General features: G+C 36.6%; 1 protein-coding gene, 2 long non-coding RNA genes and 1 other non-coding gene across 5 annotated transcripts in view; all 4 read right to left on the bottom strand.

The window, feature by feature from the left end:
- Window positions 1–839: 839 nt before the first annotated feature.
- LOC121973396 lies at window positions 840–1,403 on the bottom strand. The gene is made up of 3 exons (XR_006109574.1): window positions 1,293–1,403; window positions 1,104–1,198; window positions 840–883 (listed from the first exon to the last, which is right to left on the bottom strand). It is a non-coding gene; the product is annotated as an uncharacterized LOC121973396 (long non-coding RNA).
- A 6,723-nt stretch (window positions 1,404–8,126) lies between these two features.
- Window positions 8,127–8,638, bottom strand: LOC121973397. Its single transcript, XR_006109575.1, has 3 exons — window positions 8,596–8,638; window positions 8,408–8,502; window positions 8,127–8,187 (listed from the first exon to the last, which is right to left on the bottom strand). It is a non-coding gene; the product is annotated as an uncharacterized LOC121973397 (long non-coding RNA).
- An 8,885-nt stretch (window positions 8,639–17,523) lies between these two features.
- On the bottom strand, window positions 17,524–17,597 carry TRNAV-CAC. Its single transcript has one exon. It is a non-coding gene; the product is annotated as a tRNA-Val (tRNA).
- Window positions 17,598–18,289: 692 nt separating this feature from the next.
- The window catches only part of LOC121970039 (BEACH domain-containing protein C2), a 138,529-nt gene continuing 133,779 nt past the window's right edge, over window positions 18,290–23,039 (bottom strand). For both annotated transcript variants that reach the window (XM_042520443.1, XM_042520442.1), the window contains 4 exons: window positions 20,367–20,739; window positions 19,193–19,956; window positions 19,000–19,122; window positions 18,290–18,710 (listed from right to left, as the gene is read on the bottom strand). In XM_042520443.1, the coding sequence (XP_042376377.1) occupies window positions 18,642–18,710; window positions 19,000–19,122; window positions 19,193–19,956; window positions 20,367–20,739 (1,329 nt within the window). In that variant the 3' untranslated portion in view covers window positions 18,290–18,641. The remainder of the gene's footprint in view (window positions 18,711–18,999; window positions 19,123–19,192; window positions 19,957–20,366; window positions 20,740–23,039) is intronic.

The following is a 23,039-nucleotide window of genomic DNA, read 5'->3' on the forward strand; positions in this document are numbered from 1 at the left end:
ACGTGAGTCCTCGGACCAGCGGAGCCAAACAGCAGCCCGCCCGATATACCACTAAACCATGAGTGGGGGTGTGTGCAGCTAACGATGGGCTCAACCATAGTGGAGCCGACAATCGCACAGCATGCAATCATGATGCATGTCACTATGCATAACAAAAACTGATCAATATAACCATATCCATAAATACAAAATGGGTACTGTAAAAGCGATGGTCACATACCAAAATCTATAGTACACAGGTCAAATAGAATATCAAAAACCCTATGTCCTGAACAAAATAAGTATGGAATATCTTGATCAGCATAGAAAAATCCATATATACATAATATGGGTACGACAGTATCAGTAAGCCAAATCCACAGATCTAGGGTATACAAATCCTCTAAGGTATAACAACCTAGATCCTAAACATATCTCCTTCCATAACATATGTACCAACAATATGCACATATCAAGAATCAAGGTCTAGGTACACGAATCATATATGATATACAAATAGAGGTACACAAGCCAGTCATGGCATAAAACCTAAGTATCAGACAGTCTCGATACACATGACTGAAACCAAAAGTCCAGAACCTAGTCCTAACCTCAGTAAAACATGGTATGCCACTCTAGAAACTAAGATACTCATGGCAATAAGATACTCATGGCAACAAATCACGAGATATAAGCACGGATACATCACAGGCGACAAACCTAACATGCTATGGATATCAAACAGTGACATACCAAAGGCAAACATGTTCATTGCTCGTAGTTATAAAATACTATGCATATCCAAATGACAATATCATAAAAGATAAGTCAAGAGGTACCCGCCTCCAAAGTAGATCGAATCGAACTAATTCCGATGTCGAGATGTCCGTCTCGAATCACAGTCCTGTAACAACATGATATATATATAGATTTAGCTAATTACGTATAAATTAATTAGCCAAATCAAATCCTCGAGAAGCTAACACAAAGCCACAACAACCAAATATCATCGTCTACAACTAACCAAACCACCACATCTGATAATCAAACCAACAATCATTCATCCTATCCACATCACACTACTCACATCCAAATGTAGACAAGAATAAAACTTCAATACTCACCTAAAACCAGATGAATTGTTGTTGACCCACAATTGAAGAGATGAAACTGTATGCTGCTGGAAACTCAGCCAAAAACCATAGTAAACCCGCTGCACCTTTCCATTCAAACATTCCAAATCAATATCCATAGAACCACAACCAAGAATTCCACTCAAATTCTTGATTTATAACATTTAACTAACAACTTACCTCCTTTGAATCCTCAGCTAGGGCACAGTAACAACATAGACAGTACAACCGTGGAGAGTAAAAACTAGGGCACAGAGGAAACTCAGTCGCCGGCGCTAGGGCACAGGTGACGGCGGCGACTAGTGGCCGGCGGAGGTGGATCAGCGTCGGCGACGTCTGTTGTCGCTAGGGCAGATATCGGTGGCGCCGTGAGATGGGAGTCGCGGTGAGCACAGAAGAAAAGATCGGCAATCGGTTGGCTTCGTGCGGAAGAAAAACTCGACCGGCGGCGGATCTAGGGCACAGCCAAGTGGAGGCTCGGACGAAGCTTCGGCGCTAGGGCAGCGGCAAGGATCGGCGGTGTCGCGCGGCCACAAGCACAGAGAGGAGAAATCGCCGAGGGAAGGGAAAGGTTAGGGCACGTGGGAGGAACAAGAGAAAAAGGAAAAGAAAAAGAAAAGAAAAAGGAAAAGAAAAGAAAACTTTTCCTCATTAAAACAGGGTAGCCTAAACAGGCTTTTCCGGGCCCAGTTTTTATCCCAGTTAACTCGTCCATACGAGTTCTGAAAAATTCCCGAAAAATTTCCAAAAATTCCGGAAAAATCCCTTATTAATATTCGTATATTCTCGGTATTTTACATTCTCCCCCACTAATAAAAATTTGGTCCCCAAATTTTGTTATCTACCATCAGCAAGTACTAACAACAGATATAAAGTATATAAATGCTAAACGGTAAATAAATCACATACCTCAAGTGAAAAGATGGGGATATCGAGCTCGGATCGTATCCTCGAGCTCCCAAGTAGCCTCCTCGTCTGTATGATACTGTCGTCCGACTTTAACCAGCCGGATAGTCTTGTTTCGCAATTGACGCTCTTTCCGGTCAAAAATCTGTACCGGAACCTCCTCGTAAGTAACGCCAGGCTGAAAAGGAACTAGAATATCTATCAGTACATGTGTCGGGTCGGGTATGTATCTCCTCAGTATAGACACATGGAATACGTCATGAACTCCTGCCAGGAACGGTGGTGGTGTCAACCGATAAGCTACTGCTCCAATCCTTTCCGAGATCTCGAAAGATCCACTATATCGCGGAGTTAGCTTACCTCTGAAGCCAAATCTCTTCACTCCTTTCGTGGGTGAAACTCGCAGAAATACATGGTCGCCAATAGAGAACTCCAGGAGTATGCATCTCCAATCATCATAACTCTTCTAGCGGTCCTACGCCTCTAACATCTTCCGTCTGATAATACGGACCAACTCTGCCTCCTGCTGAGCTCTATGAGGTCCCAACAGCTGGGTCTCCCCAACCTCATCCTAGAGGTTGGGTGTCCGACAAGGTCTACCATACAACGCCTCAAACGGTGCCATCTAGACAGGCGAATGAAAGCTGTTGTTGTAGGCGAACTCTACCAATGGCAAATGGTCCTCCCAACTGCCCCTAAAATCCAATACACAAAACCTCAGCAAGTCCTCTAGAGTCTGAATGGTCCGCTCTAACAGTCCATCCGTCTGCGGATGGAAAGTTGTACTGAAACAGAGTTGCGTGCCCAAAGGCCTACTGCAGACTTTGTCAAAAACGAGACGTGAACCGGGGGTCTCTATCCGAAATAATAGTCAACGGGACACCACGTGATCTGATGATCTCCCGGCAAAATAGATCCACTAATCGATCTAGGAAATCAGTCTTCCGGATCGCTAACGAGTGCACGGATTTGGTTAATCGATCAACGATTACCCAAATCACGTCATGGCCTCATCGTGTCCTAGATAGACTCACCACAAAGTCTATGGTAATATGTTCCCATTCCCACTCAGGAATAGAAATCCGCTGAAGTAAGCCGGCAGATCTCTGATGCTCGGCCTTCACTTGCTGACCGACAAAACATCTAGCTATAAAATCCGCGATGTCTCCATTCATGTCGTTCTACCAATAGAAACACCTCAAATCTTAGTACACACGAGTACCGCCTGGGTGGACAGCAAATCATGTACGATGAGCCTCCGGAAGTAACTCCTATAAGACCGGATGAGACTGAAGTACGCAATAATCTGCCTCGGAAGTGTATAACACACTCCTCGTCTCGTGTGAACTCGGTCTGCTACCCGGAAGCTATCTGGCTGCAAATAACCCGCAAATACTGATCAGCAGCCTAGGGCTCTCGGATCCTCGTCCTGATCGACGACTAAGCAACCATGGTAACCAGAGTACCCTGCCCTGTCTGTCCTTATTCCTCAAGGCCCAACTCGAAGAAACCTTTAATCAAGTCTGTGACCACAACTCGGTGGCAAGCTTAAGTCTCTCTGGACTTCCTGCTAAGTGTATCGGCAACCACATTAGCTCTCCCTGAGTAATAGCTAATGGTACAATCAAAATCCTTCAGGAACTCCATCCGTCTCCTCTGTCGGAGATTAGGTTCCTTCTAAGTAAAACAGATATTTGAGACTCATATGGTCAGTGAGAATCTCAAATGTAACGTCATATAAATAATGTCGCCAAATCTTCATGGCAAAAATAATGGCGACTAGCTCCAGATCATGTACAGGACAGTTCTTCTCATGCTTCTTCAACCGACGAAAAGCATAGGAGAATACTCTATCGTGCTGCATCAGAACATCGCTCAAACCCTGAATAGACGTGTCGGTGTAGAGCACGAGTCCGTCATCTCCAGAAGGTATAACCAACAATCGGAGCCGACACCAGTCTCCGCTTCAGCTCCCAGTCCAAGTGAACTTCACGCCTTTCCTGGTCAGGCGTGTCAGTGACATAGCTATCCGAGAGAAACCCTCAACGTATCTCCGGAAATATCGAGCCAAACAAAGGAAGTTGCGAGCCTCTTCTATGGACTCCGTCTACTCCCAACGGTAACAACCTCGATCTCCTGTGGAACCACGGTATACTCCTACTGGTGACCGTGTGTCTAAAACATCTCACAGAAGACAACCAAATCGACTACTGATAATCACATATACATGTTTCGTCGAAACATCTTTAGATCTATGCAAAGGTAGTGTACGTGACATCACCTCAGATCCGTAATAAATCACAACATCGTCAATAAAGACAATGGAAACTGATCCAAACATCCTCAAAATACCAGAATCATCGTGTCCATAATAACATCTAGAGCACCGTAAGTCCTAATAGTAAAATCAAGACACATAATGTCCGTATCACAGACATTCCTAACCATAAGATCCTCAACAACAAATCAGGAATCTGATCACCAACGATATATAATCACCAAAGAATAGAACCTCGAGTGTGAGAGCAATGCTCTATCACACGAAATACCACATATGTGAGAGCAACGCTCTCACAAACAATCCGTAATATGTGGGAGCAACGCTCCACCACAAACAAACAATAATATGTGGAAATCCAGAATATGTGGAAGCTACGCTCTACCACAAACGATCCATAACATGTGGGAGCTACGCTCTACCACAACAATACAAAAGTGCCCAAAGTACCTAACTATCTAGCTAGAGACTGCACAAGATCTCTCTACCACAGATCACTGCGGGTTGCCTAGGGTATAACCCACCCAATAAGCAAATCAAATCCATAGTCAACTCTATCATCCTCCTAGTGGGTCGGTCACCTACTAATGGGAGAATTAGTTGACAGGGTAAAACAACCAATATCATAATGTAGACATTTAACCTTCTACATTCAACATAGGTATAATCATCATGATTCTACCAACCATACATCTGGCACACGTGCACACACAACATAAGTATGATCGATATACTCCTCCAATTAGTACACACCAAAAATACTCACATCATAGGTATAAATCACCGTGATACCTCCAACAATGTATACCAAACCCGTGTGCACATATCAATATAGGTATAATCGACAATACACCTCAAACAACACTCACCTGACATATATACACATATACCAAGAGTGTAATCAACATATACTTCCAATAAGGCATACTAAAACCCAGGTGCATTCACAAATCACACAAAATCAACAAAATACCTCAAATACCACACCAAACACATATGTACATACCACAACACCGATTTTAATCGATAAGATACCTCCAATATGTCAATCATGCACGTACAGCTAACTAAATAGCTATAATCCACAAGGAACCTATAATAACCATATCTAGATGGAAATATCCTCACTATCCACAAATGAATTATCCATCATAGAACTCCTTCCACTCATATCAATCATATACACACTTCATAGATATGCAAAATCAGCATATTTAATCCAATCTACCACATAAACCCTATGCCATCTTCTAAGTTATCCAATTAGGTACATACAGTCTAAAATTACAGTACCCATAGAATAAGATACATCGATCCTCTATCAACTGACCAAATCATCAATAGTATATGGCTAATTCAATCCTTTCCCACGTCAGTATAAGCTAGATACTCGTTGTGCTCAAGTTATCCAACTAAGCACGAATAACCCAAGATTCAAACATCTAAAAGTAAAGTAGGTCAATCCCCTACTGATCGGATCAACAACACTAATCGGTCATCTACTAACTAATCAAGAACCAATAAAACCTCTACAAGCGTCTAGGGTAAATCAACCCACGACTAACCCAAGTCAATATATGTAAATCAGTTTTCTATTGACCGATCTAACCAGAGTACAATAATCATCTACCGACGAAAACTAACTAAAGTATATCGGTATTCTACTGACTAGTCAACATGAATATGAAGGTACTATCTACTACACACTAATAACAACAGAGGCTAGTATGTGCCTCCATCTCCTAACCAATTAGTAGTAACTAAAGCTAATACTACTAATGGTAAAATATGAATAATCAACAGAGACTATATTCCTTAATCTCTATTAAGGTCGATCAAGATCAGTGACTATCCCATCACATATAATATGGCTACAACATCAGACAGATACCAGATACAAAGTGTCATAACTATCACAGTCAACAATGCATACACTAACTAAATAATAGGATAACAGTATACCAACATACCTTCTATAGCTTGGAGATGTCCTGCTGCTGCCAGGTCCCGAAAAGTCACATCGAGAAAACCAAAACACAAAATCCGAAACACCGGAAAAATAAGACACGTAAGTCGATCTCTGATACCAAATAAATTGATATCAGATAAATCTCGAAAGTCCAGAACACATAGTAAGTATCGTATACCGGCTCTGATACCACTAAATTGTCACGCCCCAGAGGAGTCTCTGTCCGAAGAAATTTCGGCAGCATCTCCCCTGTACGGCGGATAATCTGAAACTTTTCTACAAACACATATAGTACCAAAACCAAAACACAAAACTGCTAGCCGGCTAGGCTTACACAACCATTAACAAATATATAACACCACATAACAACATCAACTCTCCAAAAATAAAACCAAAGTACAGAGCTAAACAAAACTGATACATAAAACAAACAAAACATACGTGAATCCGATAAGGCAGGATACTCCAAGCGACACCAAAACCAAACCTGGTACCGAAAAGATAGTATCAAGGGGTGAGTTCAACAACTCAACGAATACCAATGGACATGAGTAGTAAGATATATCTAACAACAATCATGGAATACACTTCTAATCATATATAGGAATACTGAAAGGTAAGTTGTACTCACCAGAACTCCTATTAAAAAAGGTCGTCAAACCGAAAGTGTCAATAATCATGTATGCAGGTCAAATGCAGCAATCAAATGCAGCAAACACAATCATAAAATATAAATGCATCAATGCATATGATGCTAATGATGCGTCTGGTCACCCCTCCATCTCACACAAATGGTGAGACCGAGTGGGTAGGGCTGTGACAACCGTCACTACTCCCGATGAATGACCGAGTGGACGGGATGTTCATACGTACTCCTCCCCAAATCATAAATGGGGAGCTCAATGCTCTCATCTCCGGACACGATGACGGGAGGTATCGCGGCTACCTGCCGAGTCACCCCACCACCAACCAGCCAGAGTCCACCGTCTACTCATACACTAAATGCCGTGAGCCAAGCAGGCTGGCTCACGGCTACCACCGAGTCCTCGGACCAACGGCCAAACAAAACCGCCACACACACGATATACCACTAAACCATGAGTGGGGGTGTGTGTAGATCATGTAATCTCAACCATAGTGGAGCTGACAATCGCACAACATGCAATCATGATGCATGTCACTATGCATAACAAAAACTGATCAATATAACCATATCCATAAATACAAAAATGGGTACTGTAAAAGCGATGGTCACATACCAAAATCTATAGTACACAGGTCAGATAGAATATCAAAAACCCTATGTCCTGAACAAAATAAGTATGGAATATCCTGATCAGCATAGAAAAATCCATATATACATAATATGGGTACCACAGTATCAGTAAGCCAAATCCACAGATCTAGGGTATATAAATCCTCTAAGGTATAACAACCTAGATCCTAAACATATCTCCTTCCATAACATATGTACCAACAATATGCACATATCAAGAATCAAGGTCTAGGTACACGAATCATATATGATATACAAATAGAGGTACACAAGCCAGTCATGGCATAAAACCTAAGTATCAGACAGTCTCGATACACATGACTGAAACCAAAAGTCCAGAACCTAGTCCTAACCTCAGTAAAACATGGTATGTCACTCTAGAAACTAAGATACTCATGGCAATAAGATACTCATGGCAACAAATCACGAGATATAAGCACGGATACATCACAGGCGACAAACCTAACATGCTATGGATATCAAACAGTGACATACCAAAGGCAAACATGTTCATTGCTCGTAGTTATAAAATACTATGCATATCCAAATGACAATATCATAAAAGATAAGTCAAGAGGTACCCGCCTCCAGTATAGATCGAATCGAACTAATTCCGATGTCGAGATGTCCGTCTCGAATCACAGTCCTGTAACAACATGATATATATATAGATTTAGCTAATTACGTATAAATTAATTAGCCAAATCAAATCCTCGAGAAGCTAACACAAAGCCACAACAACCAAATATCATCGTCTACAACTAACCAAACCACCACATCTGATAATCAAACCAACAATCATTCATCCTATCCACATCACACTACTCACATCAAAATGTAGACAAGAATAAAACTTCAATACTCACCTAAAACCAGATGAATTGTTGTTGACCCACAATTGAAGAGATGAAACTGTATGCTGCTGGAAACTCAGCCAAAAACCATAGTAAACCCGCTGCACCTTTCCATTCAAACATTCCAAACAATATCCATAGAACCACAACCAAGAATTCCACTCAAATTCTTGATTTATAACATTTAACTAACAACTTACCTCCTTTGAATCCTCAGCTAGGGCACAGTAACAACATAGACAGTAGAGTAAAAAACTAGGGCTGAGGAAACTGTGCGGTAGGGCGCACACGCGGCCGGCGGGCGTGGGCGTGAGACCGAGAGGCGAATGCAGCGTAGCAGAACCAGCGGACCGGGCTATCGGACGATGCCGTGGAGGTTGATCCGCGTCAGCCGCCATGCTCGCTAAGCGCGTCTGTGAGGGCTGTGAGATGGGAGTGGGTGAAGAAAGATCGGCGTGACGGTTGCTTCGGAAGAAAAACTCGACATGGCGGATCTAGGGCTGAACCAAGTGGACTCGGCTCGCCCTTAGAGCTGGGCAGACGTGACAGGTCGTACGACAAGAGAGAGAGGAGAGAAAGGAGGGGCGAGGGTTTAAGACTTGACGGACGGCATGGGCGGTTAACGCAGGAGCCACGGCTCTCGTGAAGAAGCGGGCAGGCTCGGAGAGAGGGAGGCGAAGAGAAGGATCTGGCGAAAACAAGAGAAAATAAGGAAAAAGAAGAAAAGGCAAAGAAAAGAAAACTTTCCTCATTAAAGCTAAAGAAAGTAAATTTGCCAGGTTATATCCCAATCCATACGAGCTCGAAAATTTCCGAAAAATTTCAAAAATTCGGAAAATCCCTTATTAATATTCGTATTTTTCAAGCACCAAGGGTCTGGTATGAAAGGTTAACCTCAATTTCAGTATCAACCATCAATTAATTCAATGTTATTTAATTCAAAGATATCATATAGCCCAAGTATATGTAGACGACATAATCTTTGGTTCAACCAATTCAAAATTTTTACAAGAGTTTATAACCTTAATAGAACAAGAATTTGAAATGAGCTTAGTAGGAAAATTAACTCTTCCTTTTTACGTTTACAAATTAAATAAACTAATGAAGGAAATTATGTTTACCAACAAAAGTATATCAAGGAATTACTTAAAAAATTTGGAATGGAAAACACCAAGGAAATAAAAACACTAATGGCAACCAACACAACCTTGGATAATGACCCAAATGGAAAATCCGTAGACCTAAAGTACTATAGAAATGTGATAGGTAGTCTTCTATACTTAACCGCAAGTCGATCTGATATTTTATTTGCTGTCAGTATGTGTGCTAGATACAAAACCTGTGCTAAAGAAACCCACTTAACTAACGTAAAAAGAATTTTCAGATATCTAAAAGGAACATCAAATGTAGGAATTTGGTATCTTAGAACACTCAATTTTTAACTCATAGGTTACTTTGACTCAGACTATGCTGGCTGTAAACTAGACCGTAAAAGTATAAGTGGTGGATGCTAGTTACTTGGACCATCACTTGTCAGCTGGTTTAGTAGAAAGCAATATTGTATTGTCTTATCTACTACTGAGGCAGAATATATAGTAATAGGAGAATGTGTTGCATAATTATTATGGATGATGCACACTCTAAAAGATTTAAATTTAAACTTTACAAATACAAAAGTACTAATTGACAATGTTAGCTTAATTAATTTAACAAAAAATCCTGTGCATCATTCAAGAACCAAACACATCAAAATTAGACACCACTTTATCAAGGATCATGTTACTAAAGGTGACATTAAACTCAAGTACATTGAGTCTAAGTTAAACTTAGCTGACATATTCACCAAACCTTTCCCTGAAAGTGAATTTAGCAACTTACATCGACAATTAGGAATGTGTTTCATACACTAGGACCACTATTTTCAAAAATATTATCAAATAATTTGCAAGTTCTAGGGCAAAATTTTTCTTACATTTTTCTCAAAATTCCCTTATTCTTAGAATTTTCAAAATTAATTTTAGCCTTAGCCTAGATCAAATCTATAGAAAGCATGTTCTTATAGATTTAGGATTTGAGCATCTCACCAAAATATTAGGGCTACCTTATTTGTGTATTGCCAAACTTAGAAGGGGTGAGATGTATAGGCAGATTGTCTGGACCTAAGATACTTATATCAGTGCATCAACATAAGTCTAGGCATTAAATGCCAAAATTACAGTGATCAGGTTAAGTAATCTAGTTTAGTCAAACACTAACTGGATAAAAAGACTTAACTTGACTAACCAAATGAACGCTGCTATCTTCTGATAGTTAGTTAGTAACTAACAATTAGACAATTAAGGACAATTTATAGTTGATTAGATTATTTTGAACTAATCCCAGGTTCCGGGGGATAAATTGATTTCCAAGTTTTTTTTAAAATTATTTCAAATCAAACTTATACTTTTCATAAATCCACCTTTGAAAATATGTTTTAGAAAACTGATATTTCTCAAGCTTTGAAAAATAAATTTGACAACAATTTCAATTTTTTATTTTGCAGGGTATTTGGACTAACGTTGTTTTACAGGGAAAAAGGAGTATATTTGCCTTCGGATGAACAATGTTCGAAGGTGCCTTCAAGCAGTGAAGGCGCCTTCGTACTATTCATAGAAGGTGCCTTCACTGGCTATGGAAGGCGCTTTCCGCAAGGTGAAATTTTGACCTCGCCCAAGATAAGTGCTAGGCTGTTCGGGATCAAGTTTAACCCATTGGAGGCACCTTCAACGACTATGGAAGACGCCTTCCATGCCTTATATAAGGCAGTCTCGAGAAGGCATTCATATAACACTGATATACGAGCTACCGCGCATCCATTTGAGCTTCCGACTGCTCCAGGCTTCTGCTACGACTCTGCTGCGAAGTTGCTGCACCTGACAACTGCTCCAAAAACTTTTGATCGTGGCTGACAGACCAACACTGACACACAAGTGCTCCTACTTCTATTTCTAAAGTGTAGGTAACATTTCATTTGTGTACTTGATTACTGCAAAAGGATAAGTGCAGTGTGTTGCACTTGTTCGAACTTTCTTTATACTCTATTTCCTCTTCCGGAGGTACCAGAAGAGTCCTTAGTGGATTACCCATCGATAGATCTGCAAGACATGGGTCTTGGAGTAGAAGTTGCCGAAGGCTCCGAACCAAGTAAACCGCTTGTGTCTTTCTCGTGTCTTTTTAATTTTGATTTCATTCGTACTTTTCACTGCACATACTTGTGATTTTAAAACCGATAAAATGAGTTTTTGAAAATCACGTGATTCACCCCTCCCCTCGTGCGATCAATCCAACAAAATTAGATATGCATGCTAATAATGCAATGAATAAAGTTGATTCAAATAAGAATAACTCAAAATTATTTAATAAAAATAAAAAATTAACTCTTTGAAAATTAGAAATACAAAATAATATTTTAAAAGTTAAAATTGATAAATTAGAAAAGATTGTTAATAATTTAACCAAATCACAAAATCTAGACTTAGATTACAAGTCTAAGGTGAAACTTAAACTCTACAAACCAAGCTATAATCAAGTGTCTTTTAATTATGAAACTAATCAATAAACACTAAATTAATCGGTACACTTAAAACGCAACATAAAAGTTAATAAAATTATAATTTGTTAACTTAACTAATAAATGCTTAATTTGTTTGATCCATGCATAATTACCACGAATATGCATATAAGTAATTAATTGATAAATGTCTTTTATGATTACTTAATCTAGAAAGGATGGATAAGGACTTAGGCTTGATTCACACTTGACTAGTTAAATCTAGGATTTTCATAAAGGAAATTAAATATTCAATTTTGTTAAAAGGTTTTGTTTAGAAGTGGTAGATGATCTTATACCAAAGAAGGCCTAGTGTCTCGCCACAGCCTGGAAGCCAATTATTGAAATGAATATTTAATTAACTAACTGTTAAATCTTAATCTAAATTAAATGTAAATCAATCTTTATATTTGAATTTAAATTAAAGATTAAATTAACTATCTCACAAAACTATTAAGCTTCCCTTATTGAAAATCTAGAAAGGCGTGAGATGGACCTAGGTTTAAAATAAAAAGTTAATCAAATTCAAATTAATTAAGCTCAATTCAAATAAAATTAATTCTATTTAATTAATCTAAGTCACATTATTTTCAAACGATAATTATTTTCAAATCATAATTAATTGTCAAAATCTTTTTCAAATCATAATTAATTTCCAAAATATTAATTATTTTCAAACGATAATTATTTTCAAAATTAATTTCAAAACCATAATTATTTTTAAATATTAATTAATTTCCAACGTATAATTAATTTTAAAATCTTAATTAATTTTTAAAATCTTAATTATTTGATTATTAATTTTCAAAACATAATTAATTTTCAAAATCTTAATTATTGATAAATGATAATTAATTTTTAGATTTTCAAAATCTTAATTATTTTTAAAGGATAATTAATTTTTAAATCATAATTAATTTTCAAATCATGATCAATTTTCAAAAATATAATTAATTTCAAATTCTAAATTTCAAACTTAATTAATTTTCAATATGTTAATGTTAATTAATTTTTAAATCTTCAAAATTTTAATATTGTCAAATGTTTAAATCTAATTAAACTTATATTTTAAAATTCAAAATTTAATATCCAAATTTAATTTAAATTATTTTTTTGAAATATTCTTTAATATCATCATAGATAAAATCAACTTTAAGATTAACTTAACTCCATCTTACACATACTCATAAGCTGGACATGCTTGATAACCTAGAATATGTGAGATGGAAAATCAAGAAAATAAATAATAATTTTTATGTTTTTGATTTACATGCTTGGACTATAGGCCTCTCAAATATTTTGGCATTAATTAAGGTTAAGAAATTAATTTTTATTTTGTTAAAACATTATTTTTCAAAGTTAAACTTTTCAAAAAGTTCAAAAAACTTCTGAAAGAGGAAGTTTAATTTTTTAAACTATTTTTGAAAATAAAAATAAATTATTTTTGAAAAGATAGAAACTAAGTATTTGATAAATTATTTTTCAAAGAAATCATTTACTTAGCTAAGTATTTTTGTCAAAATATTTTTAAAACTAAATTTTTATTAAAATATTTTTAAAGCTAAGTGTTTATCAAAATCTTCTTAAAAGCTAAGCTTTTATGAAAATCTTTTTTAAGCTAATTACTTAACTAAGTTTTTATCAACTTCTTTTTAAAGCTAAGTACTTAACTCAATTTTTATCAAATTTTTTAAACTAATCTTTTATCAAAATCTTTTTTAAGCTGAGTACTTTTAACTAAGTTTTTTTCAAAACCTTTATAAAGCTAAGTTTTTATCAAAGTGTTTTTAAAGCCAAGTTTTTATCAAAATTTCAGAAAGCTAAGTACTTGACAAAGTTTTTTTTTCAAAGAGTTTAGCTAAGTGTTTGTCAAAATAATTATTTTCAAAGCTAAAATTTAGCTAAATTATTTTTTTAAAAAAGCTAAGACAATTTTAAAATTTAAAATTAGCTAAGTTTTTTTTAAGTGCTACCCTTCAGGGGAATCTTAACAAAGTAAATTTATTTTGTACTATCTTTACATGTTAAACAACCTTTTCTCTACTTATTTTATTTTTGATTTATGTCAAAAGGGGAGAGAAAAGTCAAAATTAAGACTTAAATATAGTTTATTGAAAGAGGGAGCATAAGGGAGTTTTTTTTTCAAATTATTGTATTTATGCTCATGCTAAGGATCGTTTAAATTATTGTTATGTTTTGCTTAACTTAGAACCATGTTGCCATAATAAAAAAGGAAGAGATTGTTGGTGCAGGAAGCACCAGATGATCGAACCTGGGTTTTGATTATGTCAAAGGGTCCAAAATTAAGTTGTGTTGTGATCTAACAAGGATGATTGAGCTTGCAGGAAAGTCCTAAGTTGTCTTAGGCAAAAATCCTAGTGGATTCTAGGCAGGTGGAAAACCCTAGGAGGTGGTAACCCTAGGTGATGGAAAGTCCTAGCTGCGGTTAGGCAGGTGGAAAACCCTAAGGGGAGGTAACTCTAGGTCCTAGGAGGTGGTAACCTTAGGTTATGGAAAACCCTAGGGAAAGGTAACCCTATGTCATAGGGGGTGGTAACCCTAGGTTATAGAAAATCGTAGAAGGAGGTAACCCTAGGTCCTAAGGGTGATAAACCTAAGCAGAAAGTGCAGTCGGTCTAGAGGACCGGTCTGCCAACAGGTAATTTCTCCTGAGAGGAGTAGATGAGAGCGCGTTCCCCGATGAGGGAACAGTAGGCGTCGATTTGACCTAGGGGGTTCGGAGAAAATTCGAAGTCAGAATCGAACAATCCGAAGGCTGTCAAGTTATTGATTTATATATTATTTACTATTTTGTCTAACTCTGTTTTGCAGGAAACTAACAATTTGATTGGTCGACCGAACCGGGGATTCGTTGACCGAACCTCCAAAGCAAACAGATAGATTTCCAGCCAGATGAACGGGTTCGATCGAAGGATCGGTCGATTGAACATGGGATTCGATCAATTGAACAGTGGATATACGGTGACCAAAATCAGGCCAGATTGATCGGATCAGACTAGATAAGCCAGCGAGGATAGCGGGATCGGTTGATCGAACGGCGGGATCGGTCGATCGAACAAGGACTCATCCGAAGCTGAATCTAGACGGGAAGACAAACCGTTTCAGGCAGGATTGGTCGACCGAACCAGGGGATCGGTCGACCGATCAGCGACGAGTCAAACTTGATCCTGAGATTAGTGGATCTAGATCGGGCCTAGCTTGGCTATTTAAGGAGGGCTCGACCAGTTGTTTTGACAACACTATTTACCATATCAAGAACGAACAACTGCTGATCTCTTCAACGTTGCTCCAACAATCGACGAAAGACTTCTAATTCTATTATTGTCGGTAGCTTTGTTATATTGTACTTCAAGTTTTGTAATCTTTATTCGAATCTATAGTGATTTCCCAACGTAAGCGATCAACGATCGCGAGTTTTGGAGTAGGAGTCGTCACAGGCTTCGAACCAAGTAAAAGAAAACTGTGTTAGCATTGCTTTGTTCTCCTTCATTATTCCGTTGCGTTATTCTGAGTTTTTCGATAAACGAACGAATTAGCCATGAGCTCTATTCACCCCTCTAGCACGTCATCGATCCTACACTTTTTTCTTCTCGAAATAAACCTTTTAGACAAGCAGTTGATTAAGACGATCAACATAGCCTCGCAAAAGTTTTCCACTAATCATTAGGATAAATCGGGAGGCACTCTTGGTAGTCTATCTAGATGGCTCGCTTTCTCAAGCCAGCTATCATTTGGAGGGAAAATCCTCTACAATTCGTTGTAACTGAATCTGATCCTGAGATTCTTAGGATTTGTACTTGGAGGTCTAACTATTGCATCGTAGCCCCATGGACTCATTGGAGTTTGTTTGATAATTATAAAGATGGGATGAACAAAATTATAATGTATAATAATTATGATTTACTCATCCTTTCCACTATTTACCTATTATAATATAATGGACAAATGAATTTAAGAATCCATATGGGAATCAAATTTTAGATATTTTGTATTCGTCCAAATTGGATGGAACATACCTTTCCTTCCTCCCATTTTTTTTTTTTATATTTTTCTCATACTCACGATTGTGAAGAGCCCTGAAGCATGCGGTGCACCAGTTCAGATCCTCTGTCCCTATTTCTCTATGTCCTCATGTTCCAATGTCGATCGGACGGCTCAGATTATATTTCAAGGCATCATGACATCTTTAAGATATGTGCAATATCCTTGTGATCTGCAAGATATCTTTGAAATATAATCTGAGCCGTCTGATCGACTTATGCGACTGCCATCTTTTTTTTCCCCTCCGTCTCTTCTTTTTCATAGGGATTTTTTCCCATTTTCTTTCCTTTTTCCTTTTTTCCTTTCTTCCTTTTGCCTTGAGGATTTGTTTTTCACTTTAGAGTCCTTTCCTTTTCAATCCATTGCATTAGGATAATTTATTCATAATCATCTCTTGCTTTTGGGCATTAACTTCATGCTTTGCTAAGGATACTCACATCTTGTTGGCGTATACAAAGTTTAAGAAGTTGTGGTTATTATAGCAATTGTTCTCATAAGGAAAGTGGTAGAAAGTGTACATGTGAATTCCAGTTAGACAAAATTTATCATCCACCACATATCACAGAGCATGGGATAAGAAAAATGAGTCAGGCAAGCATGTGTTGTGTTGGCACTCTCAAGTGTGTCAATCAGGGGAGGCAGCTTTTCAAATGCTTGACCAATTTGCAGAGAAGTTTGTGGCAAATGGATGAATTCGTGGAACCACCACCACCCCTCTCCTCGAAGAGGATAGGCATGAGCCGAAAGCATTCATGGCGAAAGATGACCGGAAAGGGGGACACCAACAAACACTCGGACACTTGGTGGTGGAAGATTGTAATGCTCTGCTTTTGTGTGCACTGGCATCATGTCTCATGCACAAGTCAAAAAAAGACACAGGCTATATGCGTCTTCCATGTGATGTCTCAACCTTCTCCCAAATTGGCTTGCCCACTCAAAGTCCACTTCTCCTTTTTGTGCCTGCATTTGTACTGAAAATAGTTTTACATCTTTGAATGCTAAAAGCATCTTTGTATACTGTTTCATCTGATGCATTCTGAGGATTGAATGCTCAAAGCATCTTTGTCTACTGTTTCATCTGATGCTTCTGAGGATCTCTTCAGATAGTGCAATTTTTTTTTCATAATCCATGAGTGTAGGCCTTCATGGAAAGCCAGGCCCCACATAGATTTTTCATTGTGCGATTAATTGATATTATTATTTTTATTAATGCAAATCTCTCTTGATCATGCTTCATGTTCTGTTTCTGGCTAACAATTAATGGCCAAGTTGCAAATGGTTTTATGGTTCACAAAGCACATTCTCACAAATTAATCACAACAAAGTTACTGAAGCAGAAATAATTATATTTGTTCACTTGTATTTTTACAGAATGAGGTCAATAGAAAGTGAATCATCACGCATACCATTAAGCTAAGAGATCTAAATATACATGCGTGGAATAATATTTTGAAATTCAAAATGAATTAAAAAAAGATGTCTGAGCCCAGGTTCGAACTGGGGACCTTTAGTGTGTGAGACTAACGTGATAACCAACTACACCACCCAGACATGTTGTAGGATTGGATAAGTATATTTTAATTTATTATATAGTCCAATCACCATTTCTTATGAAATTATGCAATTGTCTATAATGAAATACATGTCAACTATATTATCTTTTTATAATTATGGGAAATGCTATACAGATCAGAAGAAAAGCAGAAACTAAAAAAAATCTTTAATCAAAGATTGAGAATACCTCGTTATCAAAATAATAAAGAAAAACAACGAGAACAACCGCAACAACAAAAACATTATGAAGATTGATTTGAACATTTGTAGTGGAATGTTGTAACATTTTACTGACAGAAAGCAGGAGCTAAGACTCTCTAGTCTTTTCCTTGTACAAGCAAGAGTTGTATCGATCATAAGATTTTGTTCTTATGCGTTATTCCGACATAGTAGCTCTTTCTGTTTCTTTGAAAAAGGGAGTTAATAAATCAATAGATGGTGAGTGGTCAACTCATCTATTGCTTGGCATATCTAGATGATCGGGTTAGCAACCCAAATTATTATGATTCTCAACCCAAATTATTCATGAGCAAGTAGACTAAAAAAGCTGTAACATGCTACAATTGAACACAAAGTACACGAGAAAATTTCATATACAAAATCTCACATTTGTATGCCTATAAAATATGAATCAAAATAAACATCATCGACATCGCTGCATGCTACTTAAGAGCCGCGACTTGAAAGTGGAATAGAAAAGGCCAGAATTGGTCCACTATTTTAAAAAAAATATACAAAATGACTTGACAGGCAGCAACTAAAAGTAAAACATGATAGCAGCATTCGTTACCTTTATAAATTGGCCGCACAAAGAACACAGAATGTTATACTCTAAGACGGAAAAGGAGGCGAGTGAAAATTGATTTCAAATACAAATTATAAGATCATATACAGAATAGAGAAAATGAGGCAGTCTTGTATACTCTGATGCACACGTTTAACTATGCTGCTATCCTACTATTTGCACGATGTGTATCCTATCACTTGGTTGATGTCTGATTGAAAGCAACCAGAGCTCAAAAAACACATGAATAAAAGTATTCATGATTTGAGTAGGCCGTCGCCTTCCCAGCCAAGACGAAGCATATGATCCACTACCTTCAAACTCAGCTGAAAGAATAGATAAAAGTCTTGAGAATGCATATCCCAGTTAATACAAAAGAAGCAACACCAAAGTACATTTTTAATTTTCACTTTTATCTGTTTTTACGACTGTATTGCAATTCAACACAAACCAATGGATAAGCGTAGTTTAATTCTAAAGGGAGATTTCTGACTGTTTTCTCCCAGAGCTTACCAAATTATCAACCATATGTGACGAAAACAGAATCTTAAAAATAAAAAATAAAATAAAATTTAGTGACTATGAAACTAAATGTAATTGAATTGTAAAGCTTACAGCAGGGTCTGTGAAAATTATAAGTTGTTTATCCGCTGTTGATACTAAAAGATTAGTACTGTCCTTGTCTAGACCTATGCAAGAAATGTCTTGATTTCTTTCCATAACTAACGAATGGAAAACCTGCAATGAGAAATTATAAGATTATGGCAAATTCAATAGAATAAGAACATGAAAAATGTTCAAAATTTACCTTCAGGGTATGTAAATTCAAGAAAGCAATCGAAGGCACGGGAATTGTTATACTCTCTCTGGATGTAGCAATTTCGTCGCTCCTATCTGGCTCCATGCTACTATTTTCAGGAATAATGTCTTTATTTATCTGATCAGTGCTTGATGCTGTCCCAATTAAAGCATTCTCCCCATCCGCAGAAATGTGAATGCAACTAATACTCCCAGAGAAGGGTGATACGAGAGCCGTAGCAATTGGAATCCCATTGACTGTAAAGGTGGAGAGCCTTTTGTTGAATTTGTTCCAAATTAGCAATACTCCTAGAGATGAGAGGCAAACAATATGTGCCTGAATATATAAGTTCTTTATCAAATGCCCTCTCCTCAATGAGTGTAGGATAACACCAGAAGCATTTGAGCAGGAAGCAACAACACCTAGGTCAGAACAAACAGAACATGAGATTATTTCTCCGAGATGGCCCCTTAGTACATGCATGATGCCTTCGATCCGCTTTCTTCTATTGGTATCAGTGGTACTATGCGGATCACTACCACTTGTAGAACTCACTGGTGCTGAGGTAGATTCTGAGGCATTCTTCACATTTGATGGGGAAACACGGTGAATTCTCCAAACAATAACAGTTGTGTCACGAGATCCTGTGACAAGATAATTGCTGTCTTTGGATAGAGTAAGACAAGTCACAGGTGCACAATGTCCAGTAGCGGTTTCAATGGTTTTTGCTCCATCAGAAGAGATCAACTTGATGGAGTTGTCAGCATGCCCACCTATATCAGAGGAGTGATTAATTAAAATTCTAAAAACACCATCCAACAAATCAAGAGAACACATAAAGCAGATGCTAGACTGAAAATCAATAGTAACTTATTCACTGAGAGAACTCCAAAATGGGAGCTTTGTAACTTAGTCCAAAGTAACAAAAATCAGATTCAAGGGTTTCTGCTGGAATGTAAGTTTCAATAATGACTGAGAAATCTATGATTAGGAGTAGAAAAAAGCTCTGGAGGTCTTGTAAAAAAGTCCAACAAAGTAGATCCATTTACCATTTATATTTACTAGTGCAAACTAACTCTTTATTCAGGTAGCATTGACAATTGAAAACTATCTACTGTCTCACCATGTAACTATCTTGCAACATAAATTGTCTAGCAAAAATTTATGAAACAAGACCACCCACCAGTGAATATCTCTTTGTCACATGTCACCGCAACAATTTCTGAACTTCGGATTCCAGATGCAGGAAAAGCTAATGCCTGAGGATATTGCCAGTCATCTGAACTGTATCCACCTTGTCCTTTGAACATGCGCATGAGTGAACCACCACTGGTTAAATTAGCACCAAATTTACTGTGTTGAAACAGGAAAGGTGTTCCTTGGCCGTCTGGGGTATTTGGCTGCCATTTGTGGAGTGCCACATGTGCTGAAGGAGCATTCATATCCACAACAACAATAGAATCATGAGTTGCAAAAATGGCACCAGCTGGCAAGTTGCAGCGATCTGGATTTGGAACTGTGTAAGGCTTAATCCCAGCTGGATTCCGATAAATGGTCTGTAAAAGATATAGAAACTGAAGGATTAGATGTATGCAGATTAAGGGTAATCAATGTTAAAAAAGAACAGAAATTCCATCATGAAAACAAATAGATGGGCCTACAGTCTTAATCCCTCGTTTAACAAGAACTGGTGTTGCTCAGCTTTATGCATTATGTTAAATACATAGGTAAACTGGTGTTGTTTATAGCATCAACACAATCTGCCAAAGAAAGAGAGACAACTCGTACAATTCAAAACAATGCCTAGATGGCATCTTTACTGCAGTAGATTTTATGCAGCTTAAGAGAAAATCATGTTTCATCTTCATTTTGGTCCTATACCTTCATATTCTCCTGAAGGTTCTTCTAACATACTGCATTAAATAGGCTAACAAGTTAACAAGATACCTGAGTACTTTGCCCATGCATGATAATTTCCAATCTAAGGAAAATATAGAGTTTCGCAGCAGAATAATTTACCATGTATAATGCAAGCACAAGGAGGTTCAAAATTATGACTTTTGACACACTGAAGATCCTGAACGGTGAGCCACATGCATATAGTTGTAGCAAAAGGTAGTTACGCTCACCCCAGGCGTCTCTCAAACCCATCCGTAGGTTATGTGAAGGAAGGTAAATCACGAAGTCAGCTTATAGTTGACCACCAAATGGCTGGACACACGGATACAATTGATTGATAGTTTAGTAGTAATCGATTCCAAATGGGTTGGAGATTATTAAGAACAACTAAGACCAAGGTTTAAAATTTCGACCCGTGCCGAGGTTTCGGTCTCATAAGATAAATATGTTTATTGTGTATATAAAAATAAGTTGTATATTGATTTATTATAAGTTCTCAATTATTGAATAATTTAATAATGTTAGAAAAAATAATTAAAAATAATTTTATTTAAATAGAATTGATATATTAATAATTCAAATTAAAATGGAAGTATCTATAATAATAAAAATAATAATAAATTAATAAAAGTATTACTTTATATTAATAATAATTATATAAATTAACTATTTATTCATTTAATTAATTATTAATTAAATAATATATATTTTAAACAGTAAATAAATATCAAGTAAAAATTTAAAAAAATAAGAAAAAAATATCAGAATATAAATATAATTTATTAGAATTTTTTATTTTTTTTTTTAATTTTTAAAGAATTTTTTAAAAAATTTAAATGAAATTTAGAATAATAAAAAATATATTAGAATATAAATAAAATTATTATATATTTTTTAAATGAAATTTAAAATATTATTTTTCAGAATATTAATTAATAAAATTTATTTAATTTATTTTAATTTTAAATATATTTTTATTTATTTTATTAGGATAATTTAATTAGGACTTATAAAAGTCTCTTCGAAATATCACACATCCTCCTTGAATATTTTCTATCGGAATAAATTAAAATTTCCTTTTTTACCCTTAAAGGAAAATAAGAGAAAAAAATTAGATGTGCGAGAAAGTTGAATGTGAGAGAAAAATATGATGAGAGAGAATGATGAGAGAGAAAGTATGATGAGAAAGATAGTGTGATGGGAAAGAATGAAGAGAGAGAAAGTGCGTTGAGAGAAAATGAGGAAAGAAAGTGTGATGGGAGAGAGTATGATGATAGAAAATGAGAGAGAAAATATGATAAGAGAAAAAATATGATGAGAGAGGATGAAGAGAGAGAAAATGTAATGAGAAAAAAATGAGGAGAGAGTGTAATGGGAGAGATTGAGGAGAGAGAAAGTATGATAAGAGAGAATGTGATGAGAAAAAAATAGAAAAGCGAATGTGATGGGAGAGATTGAAAGAGAAAGTGTGATGAGATAAAAAGCATGATGAGAGAGAGTGTGACGAGAAGAAAAAGAAAAGAGAGTGTGATGTGAGAGATTGAGAGAGAAAGTATGATCAGAGAGAAAGAGTATGATGAAAGAGAAAGTGTGATGAGAAAAAAAAGAGGGAAGAGAGTGTGATGGAAGATATTAAGAAGAGAGAAAGTGTAATAAGAGAGAAAGTGTAATGAGAAAAAAAAGAGGAAAGAAAATGTGATGAGAGAAATTAAGGAGAGAGAAAGTGGATGATAAAATGAGGAGAGAGAAAATATGATGAGAGAAAATAAGGAGAGAGAAAGTGATATGAAAGAAAAATTAAATAAATATATTTTGATATATGATATTAAGGGGAAAATTTTAGTTTTGGGTGGAGGGTATTTTTGGAATAAGAGAATATTTTGATTGTTGAAAATAGAGTAATGACTCATTGAATGAGGGAGATATGGGAATGAGTCATTACCCAATTATAAGGATT

This window comes from Zingiber officinale, chromosome 4A, assembly GCF_018446385.1.
Source record: "Zingiber officinale cultivar Zhangliang chromosome 4A, Zo_v1.1, whole genome shotgun sequence".
NCBI lineage: Eukaryota > Viridiplantae > Streptophyta > Magnoliopsida > Zingiberales > Zingiberaceae > Zingiber > Zingiber officinale.